At 31.7% G+C, this 10,373-nt stretch overlaps 1 protein-coding gene across 1 annotated transcript in view; it reads right to left on the reverse strand.

Moving 5' to 3' along the window:
- Positions 1-1,867: 1,867 nt before the first annotated feature.
- LOC115232948 overlaps positions 1,868-10,373 on the reverse strand; it is a 75,905-nt gene continuing 67,399 nt past the window's right edge. Inside the window, exons 4-7 of the mRNA XM_029803132.1 lie at positions 4,863-5,142; positions 3,977-4,100; positions 3,246-3,880; positions 1,868-2,804 (exon numbers count right to left, since the gene is read on the reverse strand). Coding sequence (XP_029658992.1) covers positions 2,190-2,804; positions 3,246-3,880; positions 3,977-3,980 — 1,254 coding nt within the window. The 5' untranslated portion in view covers positions 3,981-4,100; positions 4,863-5,142 and the 3' untranslated portion in view covers positions 1,868-2,189. The remainder of the gene's footprint in view (positions 2,805-3,245; positions 3,881-3,976; positions 4,101-4,862; positions 5,143-10,373) is intronic.

The raw sequence follows: 10,373 nt of genomic DNA on the forward strand, positions 1-10,373 counted from the left end.
AATAAGCCCCTTACATGTAAGAGACTTCGAAACTCTTTGACGATACGTCAAAAAATTATATATAATAAAAACTAAAACATTTGTTTTATTTTAGAAAGTAATTTGTTGAAAATAATTTTAATGGATTAATGAGATTTTTAAAATGACATCAAAAACACGATATAATTCGGATAATTTTTACTTAGATAAGAAAAAAAATATTTTATCTAAGTTTTAAATTTATATCTGATTGAAATTTATCCGAATAATGTCGCGTTTTTTTATGTCATTTTATTTGCAAAAATCTTATTAATCAAATAAAATTACATTTAGAAATATAAGAAATATAAAAATTTTATAAAAGTTTTTATATTGTTGCATCCGCGCGTCGACTTCGATAATACTCGAACACGCGCGACACAAACGGCACTCGCGTACCGCGACGTAAATGATTAAACCTCTTTTAAAAGAACAAAAGGAACTTTAATAATAACACAGAACACACAATTAAACAAGGAACACAGAACGGGTAATAACGGTAATCGTAATCTCAAATATGTCCGCCCGGAATGACATCCGTCGCGAGACTTTAGCTAGATGGCCGATCTCACTCTCAAGATGTCCGCCGTTGTTTTACAACAACCCTTAGCGACGTGTTTGGAGATGATCTCTTAGAGACGGGAGCAACTTCAGGATTAACTACCACAGACGACTCGCAGGAACGCAACAATATATTCAATAAATGCATTCCGTTAGACACTATTTCTGCTCCGAAGTGTTTAGTGGACAAATGAGAGTGAAGAATCTTCTTCTTCGAGCGAAAATAGTGTTAAGCCCACTTTACACGATTTATAATTTGCAACAGAATTCAAGACAGAATTCTATTTATAATTTTTATGCGTTGTGTAATAAATACAGAAAACATGTGAACAAACAGAATTATAACTATCATGCTTTATTTTTATAAATAGAAAAGACGCATGAAATATGCGCAATGTACCCATGATTGGTGAATTGTAAATGACATAAACTACAAGTTAACCTACTTTTGTATCTGCTTAATAATCTAAAGAAAGAAAAGAACAAAAAAATATATGTGACAATGTCTTGGTCCCGGGAGCAAGTTACTTGAATTCTGTCTGGAATTCTGTTGCAAATTATAGATCGTGTAAAGTGGGCTTTAAGCAAAGCGTATCTATTGTTAAGTTTATTTTCAAAAGATTTGTATAGTATTAATTATCTTATCGTTTTACTTATGTGATATATATAAATTATGCTTATATAAATTTATATATAATAGCTTTTAATATGTACATCAGTGTGCACTAGTGCATCCAACTGAATTTATAAATTAAAAAATTACTTAAATAATATAATTAATAATTAATTAATAATTAATTATAAAAAGCTATATGAATTAAAAGCATGCTTTAATATTGCTTAAAATGCTTGATAATTTTGTTTCAAGAATAAGAAAAGAGAGAAAGCAGAAAAAAATCTTTTCAAGGAATATTGATTATATTATATAATAGAATCTTCAAAGCCGTATTAAATTTTTATACATAAGTTTTTAGTTCTAGAGTAATTTAATTAAAAGTGGGCATTTTATTTTGAACATTTTAATGAGAAAATTTGCATCAATTCTCTCTTAGTACGAGTTAAGAATGGAATAGTCATACATTTACAGAGAAATTTAGACATCTCCCAAGATTTCATTAAGACTGGCTGCTGACGAAATAGGGATCGTTATTATCAATGACAGTTAAGTTTGAATCTTTTTAATTCACTGTGTATAACTGTCTATGTCTAGATAGTCGGTGGAGATTATTATAACTGTCCGTAGAGAAAGTATATACTAGAATGACAAAGCATCATGCGCAACTATATATATAATAAAACATTAATAAATCCATAATATTTCTTCGGAATTTTGATCCACAATTATAAATATAGCACACACATGCACTAACCGGTGGTTTTATCGTAGCACCAAAAAGTGAATCTGGCCATGTAATTCCGCCGACTTTAAAATGGATCTATCTCGGATAGAAAATTTTTTATATATACTTGGCGTCGCGACGCTACCGCGTCGCTTGATAAGAATATAATAATATAAAAAGTAATATTATACCTACAAATATGTGTATCGTATTTTATAAAATTTATATCATAAACTTTGGTTTTCTTATGTAATGGAAGAAGTATGCTATTTAGGTATTCCACATTGTTATGTATGTCCGTTTTTCAAAACATTTTATTGATAAATGTCCTCTTTTACCGCACCTAGTGCATGTAAAATTTGCTGCTGGGCATGCAGATTTAGATGCAATATGTGTTAAACCATAATGATTGCAATTTAAAACTTTTAGAATCGAACATTTCCAGGAGAAGTGATTTGTTCTATTACATCTATTACATTCATTCAAATAAGCAGGACACTCTCGAACAAAATGACTTTCCCCACAATATAAGCAATTAGCAATAAATTGAGACGGACATCTTGTCCAATAGTGATTTTCGTTACCGCACTTATTACATTGTTTTCCACGAGCATAACAATTATTTACTTTATGTGTCCTTCCACAATTATTGCAGTTTTTAACTAAAAAATTGTGGATTTCCTCACTTCGCTTGAAGTTTGCGTTCTCATATGACATCCAAATATACGTTATTTCTTTTACAGTTAACAATTGTTTGCACGATGGAAATGAGAATCCCAAAATTAAACTTTCAGCTTTCCTTGTAAATCTATCTTTATTTATTTCCATCAGAATTTTCTCTTTCACTATTTCATCTGTATTAGTCATATATTTTGACGCCATTATCTAAAAAACAAAATTATTTATTTAAGTTTTTATACATAAAAAAATTAAATATCTACATTTTATGGAGAATACAAAATAAAAATATATTGTATATCCATTGCACTTAATATTTTAGGCATTTTACATTGATGTCAAAAATAAAGAAGGTAAGAGAGAATACTTCCAATCCTTCAGATAGAATGATTTTAGAAACTAGAACAAGAGAGAAACAAAGAGAGAGAGAGAGAGAGAGAGAGAGAGAGAGAGAGAGAGAGAGAGAGAGCTATAACTCTTTTATGCGACAGAAAAAAATAACACATGAAAATTTTGCGTAGTTTAATGAATTCTATCTTGCCCCTATAATTATATAATGTTTTTCAAAACTGATTTAGCTATGATTAAAAATAATGTTTTATGAGAAACGGGTTGGTGAAAATGATAAAAATATTCACACTAACATACCGTCAAGTCGTTGACATATTTATCAATATCTTCATCATCTTCTCTTTTTTTATCTCCAAATATGCAATAGAAATCAAATTTTTTTAGCAATGTATCTATATTATCTTCAGCGTGATCCTTATCAAATGTAAAACTTCTATAAATTTCTTGGCCGATAGGACCCATACGATTTAAGAGCATTATACCCCACTTGTGTTTATTACTCTCTGCTTGGTCAATTGATTTCATGTATGTGAGGAACTCATTTTTCCATGAAAACCATTCCGTCATAAAGTCATCTTTTGTAGATATTGTAGATGGTGCAGTTACTTTAATTGTAGATTTATTTTTCAGATAAGTTGTTTGATTTTCATTATTGCATTTTTCTTTATTAACGCAGGTGTCAGTCATAAATTTAGATTGATCATTAACTGCATCATTAGGTAAGTTATGTGACTTATCAAATTTATGAAATAAATCTTGTAATTTTCTTTCACTGCCAGTTTTGCATGCATCATGAATATTTTCAAATGGATTAAATGGAAACTGTTTGGTACCCGTAATGGTACCGTCTTCCTTTATTATGTAACCACTGTAACCGGGTTGCCTACACTTTTTGCTATAATTATCGTGTTCGTCTTTACTTTTGGAATTACCTGCAATATTATTTTAATTATGGTTGTTTATAACTTGTTTAGAAGTGTTATTTGTAAATAAAATAAATAATACTACAAAAAAATAATGAAAAATACCCATTTCTTTGTAACTGCGCACTATTTTATACCAAACAAACTTTTTAGTAATTTACTTGTCTAGTAATTCATATATATTTCAAAAATAAAATAATATGTTGTACGGAATAAATTCTAGTAAAGCCTGTGGAAACATATATAATATTACTTAGTTCTATAAAACCATATTTGAGAAAGAGAGAGAGAGAGAGAGAGAGAGAGAGAGAGAGAAAAAAGAAACAAAAGAATAAATTTTTAAGGAACTTGGAACATTTTTCTCGTGAATTGTTTCAAAATTCTGTGAAATATATGTGCCATATGTGTACTATTCGAAATAACATAAAAGAAATTTTGGCATAATTTTTGTTACACTTTTACTTTTCGTAAAAGGGTAATCAAATATAATCTTAAAACTAAATTAATGTGCTTTATAATTTGTAGATGTAAATACAAGATATGATTAAATATAATAATAATCTAAAATTCATATTTGACTAGAAAGTAGTAGAAAAAATATCGATTCGTAATTTATAATTTCAAGCTTCACTGAATTCTTCTATTCTTATTCAAAATACAACTATCTTAAAACGATTGTAGTTTAACGTTACACGTTTTACTGTCTTATCCGTCAGAAAAAATACAAGGTTTAGTCATTCTGTTATTTGATCTTTCAGTGAAAAAATTACAGAAAAGTATTTATATACAGGGTGTTTCATAAATGGTGGGAAAAACTTACAATAACTCAGAAACTAATCATTTCCGGACCTATAATTGATATAACTTTTTTTTCTTCGCTAAGCATTAGGAATCCATTACTGAAGTTTTGTCCACAATTTATGAAACACCTTGTATATCATCTTATATATATGCTAAATATATAATATTTTTTCCGTTCCGTATACTATACCTTTTTCACAAGTATTTATACGCACAATTACAACATACGCTCTTAGCAACAATTTCTGGTATAACAATAGTTATATGCGAGCCTGTTACCATCTTTACTAGTCTTCGCGAACTTCACTTCTACCTTTTTATCTGGTCTCTCTCGATATAAATACTACATATACGTATTTCCCCTTTGTCATTGGACACAAACTGACGTAACTGGTAAATTCCACACGAATGACACACGATGCATCTGATTATGGCTGCGTTCCGTTATTAACTGCCAGTAGGCCAGTATGCTGAAAACGTATAGTTTACGTCACATACACTATAGATTTTTAGTACTGGCATCTACTGAATATCGGAACACAATCTACATCCTACATCAGTACCAGATCGACTAGAAATGCAGCGACCATGCAGCATGCATTTTCAATAATTTTACTAGCAGAGAAAAGTTTGAGATTTGCATTTTTAAGACATTTACCTTAAGTTTTGTACATATAATGTTCTATGAAAAACGCCGGGATGATCGCGGTCAGGTTTCTTTATTACTAATTTATATACGCGATGTGTAGCATGAAAACATGTACAGTGTGCCTTAGGCTTAATATTTTGTTAACATAAAACATGAATTCGACTGTCGATGTATTAAAATAATTATTAAATATATCGTCACCAGTAAAGCATTGTAGTCATGGTCTACTCCTCTACTCTTATGAATTACTCAGTTTATTCGTGCTGTGTTTATGGAAAATGCAACAGAAGAATCTTAGCTTATTTTGTTAGAGGAATAGAAGAAAATGTAGAACAGAGCACACAATGCCTATATCGGTAAATTTTCTACTGTCAATAATAATGATACCTATATTATTGATTAATTAAGATAATGTAGGAAATGTAGGACATAAACTTAAACATAATTATGGATTTTATAACAGGATTTTATACGTAATAAATTATATTTTATATATAGGAAATATGTGATGTGTCAAAAATTTGTTTTCGTGAATGATCGCATTTATATATTGATTATATTCTCTCATTTTTCACTCGATTCGATTGCTCTTAAGAATTTAAATCGGAAAAATTAATTTTAAATTTATGGAATTATAAACAGTATTAGAAAAATATAATTATGTAAGAGATGATTTATAAACTAGAATTTTCTCAAAATGCGTTTTAAAGAATCTCTCGAATTTCCTAGTCCGATTATACTACTTTAATTCATAGCGAAGATATAAAGGACGCACGCTTGATCTATATTGCTTTCTCAATTTTCCCATAAATGCTTATTGTTAGTACCAAATCTTTCTACATAATTCAGTTTAATGTTATTCTACCTTTTGGGTTGATATGCCTTTTAGGAATTGCATCACTGATATCTCGTTAATTGATATCCAGGAAAACGGATGTTCACGTAGGCACAAGGTTGCGATATCACACATCCGTTGATTAGGTACCAAGGTATACGCATGCGGTTTTATATAAGAAACTTATCGAAGAATACTTTAAGGAATAATTTTTTGACGAGTTTAAGTTGTTTTAAAGTTAAGTTTGAAGTTTCTCTTAACCAAAATATTGAAGCGCATACATCATTTAGAATTTTTACGTTGTATATTACAATATATGTAAATGTTACATAATGTATTTTTTCTTAGGCATCTAAAAAAAATACATCTATATCTAAATATTCATTTACATATTGTATATAAATGCTAAATTGTTTTGTTTTATAAAACGAAAGTCGGAAGTGAAAAAATATACATATTTAATCAGATTCAGAAATTAATAAATAATTAATAATATTTCTTATATTTTGTGTCGCCAATTTCTCTATTATGATTTTTTATCAAGACAAAAAAATGCTACAAAAAAGCAAATAAATGCAGGAGTCACAAGGTTTTCGCAGATTATACATTAGACTTTTTTATCGGTAAAACTGCATAATAACGGACCCAGCCCCAATGACCTTGACCTTGACATATGTTGTCAAGGTCACTGTCCTGAGCATCCTCCAAAATGTTTTAAGCGTCGTTCGTTGTTTATTAATAAGTTATTAACAAAAAAGTTTACTAAATAAAACGTAATTAGGTAAATGTTTACCTTTACACACCCTATCCCATATGACTTCCGGTTGACCTTGATATTGACCTTGACCTCTAAGAAGGTCAAGGTCATTGACCTTTTCCGTCACTACGTTAGTAAAAAGTTCTGACTACTTAAACAAGATTTATAATTATATGATTTCACATGAATTTGCAACTTTCTGCACGAAGCAAGGTCTAGTTTTAAATCAGAAATAGGTTTGGGTTAGGTTATATCTTCCGGAAGTGGAGCCCCCCCCCCCGTAGGGGGGCGGAACACACTGTGTTCACGCATACACTTTCCCATCCACACAATAATCGTGGGGTGAACCTCGCTTCGCGTTGTATAGTATATGCGTGGATACAGTGGGTTCCGCCCCCCCCCCCTCCTACGGGGGGGGCTCCACTTCCGAAAGATATAACCTAACCCAAACCTATTCCTGATTTAAAACTAAAATTTGGTTTGGGTTAAGCTATATCTTTTGAAAGTGGAACCCCCCGAAGGGAGGGGGGAGGGGCGAAACCCACTGCGTCCACGCATATATTTTACAACGCGAAGCGAGATCTACCCTACAATTCTTGTGTGGGTGGAAAAGTGTATGGATGGATGCAGTGGGTTCCGCCCCCCCCCCCCTCTGAGGGAAAAGCGGGAAATCGTTCATACATATATTTTTTCCACATATAATATATATTAGTCATTTATGTCTTTCAATACTCAAAATAACTGCTATATTTTTCAAACTTTTTTTGTTAATAACTTTTTAATAAAAAACGAGCGACGGCTAAAACCTTTGGGAGGTTACTCAGGGTCATGACCTTGACAACATATGCAAAGGTCAAGGTCATTGGAGCTGGGTCCGTTATTATGCACTTTTACCGTACGTTATGAAGTTTACAAGAAAAACAGAATTAAAATTTCAGACAAAACACTTTTGTCATAAAATTTTTGAATATTTCGTTGTGATGTAATTTTTGTAATTTTATGTGTATAATGTTTACGGGTTTATTACGGAAGAGAAAAGTGGATTTACGAAAAAATCGGGTCAGTTTGTAATCTTGAAAATAGAGTCTCGCGAGTTCTTACAAAGGCGTGGTTTTTACCAGTAATTATTTTAATGTGCTTCTCATTAATTAAAACATGTCATCCGTTCGCACCAGGAGTATCACGTGCTTTGAATAACTCCCTAATAGTCACGTTTAACTTTGTAATATTATTTGCAATGTCGTTTTATGTTTACAAACTCACGATACAATTTAATTTATCCTAAAGCAAAATTATATTACTGATGTTTTTATCATGACACGGCATATATAAAATTTATATAAGTGGTTTCTATGATATTGTAAAAAAATATGATTTGATCTTGTTGATTATTGCGCTTGATATCGCAGAATTGGAAGATATTGTTTTAGCTTTTTCGACTGTTTCGGAATCGAGTTTTTCTTAATAAGAATATCGAGACATCTATAATACCTGAATAAAAAATTAAGAATCGAAAATAATCGAATAAGCAAAACTTTAAAAATGACTCTGGCAAGCTAAACTTTAGAAATAATATCTCCAAGAGAATCCACTCTGTTGAAATTAATATATTATGTAAAATTGAATAATTTTAGAAAGTATTGTATCATACACATCACTTTCTAAAATTCTTAATTTCAAAAAACAGAAAGATACATCTATCAATATCAATATGATTAAAACATTATTTTACATTATGGTATGTTACCATACCATTCTATGATTGCTTTTTTTGAAATGAAAGTGTTTTTATTCATAAAGCATAATTTAATTACTTCAAAAAACTTCTCCGCAATATAAAATTTCTCGATTGATTTTGATAGTTTATATTTACTCTAATGTACCAAAAAATTGTCTAATCATTATCTAAAATGAAGTTCTTCATCAGTTTCTTCCTCAACAGTTTGCTCTTCTCATGAATTCCACCGTTTGCCACTTCAAATACAATCTCAATTTCCCGAAGCCACCGGGTTCCCTTCTCTTGACCGGCCCTGTCACGGGTCGATAAAGCCTCTCACTCTCTCCCGCTTCCACATCGCGCACCCTCTCCGTGCCACGGCCTCCTTCCTGACACTCCGAATGAGAAAGAGGGAGACGGGGACGGCCGAGCAGGATGGAAGATCTCGGAGTTCTGTCAGTGGCCTCTCGGACACGGAAGCGTGAAAAGTGGAGAACGTCTGCGAGAACGTTTCTCCTCGTCCTGACATCCCGAGGCACCGCCGCGTGCGGGAAGATCCGCACGGTAAATTGATCATCGTGAACGCGGATTGCGAACGTTGATGTGCGCGGAAAAATCGACGATGGCAAAAACGCATCCGATCCCAGCCACGCCGACGTCCCGCGACGTCGTACATACGCGTTTACATAGCGACATTACCAAACGTCAAATCGAATATTCGATCGGTTATCTTTATTAAAATGCGCTCCTTCTTGAACGAGGAAGACACAGTTTCCGTTTCATCTGCTTATGGGATGTTTCACTCCTTCCAGCTTCCTCGAGAAACATCCACGGAGATGATCGGCGTGTGATGAGATACATGACATGACAGATCACGAAGTATTATCTTTATCAAATTCAACGAGAGCATGACGAGCAATTTCCTCTGTGTTTGTCAATGTTAATCAATTTTCTGTATCCTTGTATAGTTCTTTATGTGTTCTCCAACATCCACCAAGTACCCTCGACGATAGTCAATATCAGACCGCTGAACGCATGAAAAAAATATCTTTAAGGCAGTTGTGGAACACCGTTGGCGCGATTCTCTTTACAAGCTTGTCTACAGCTGTTTTACACACAAAAGTGTTCTAAGTTTCCCGCATTTTCTATCATCTTGAGAAATTCTTTGATCAATCTGGAGCCGATTTTTCTTTTTAACTACTGACTCGAGATGTTGATGATATTTCATGTGGAATTTCCATATAACAAAAAATCGGAATATTCCTAGTTTTAGAAATTCTTATACAAGCAATCGAAGAAGAGATATTTTTTTTTAATTAAAAGGTACGAATAGATAATAAAGAATGGATGATACATTTCTTTATTAGTTTTAGATAAAGATTTTATTATCTTATTCTTTATTCCTTTCTATCCGCAGACTAAATGCATTATTTTCAAAGAAAAGATTGATCGATTTGCAAACACTTGCATTTCTTTCAACGCAAATAAGATTGCTATTTATCTGATGCTCTTTAAAAAATTTTCCTATGGATTGATCTATGAATTCATGGATGAAAGCATTAGAGAAACCCGCTGAATATTTGAGTTTTCCTTGATAAGTTTTTTTATTTGGTCAATGATTCATATTTATATATTTTTCGATTTTTATTATAATATATGTTTATAAATTCTTTGGCTTATTACTAAAGCTTTTGCCTTAAGAAAAAGTGATAATACGCTGCAAGAGTCACGATGATAGTAGTA

The sequence above is a fragment of the Formica exsecta genome, unplaced genomic scaffold, assembly GCF_003651465.1.
Source record: "Formica exsecta isolate Colony F162 unplaced genomic scaffold, ASM365146v1 scaffold1022, whole genome shotgun sequence".
NCBI classification, from domain to species: Eukaryota; Metazoa; Arthropoda; class Insecta; order Hymenoptera; family Formicidae; genus Formica; species Formica exsecta.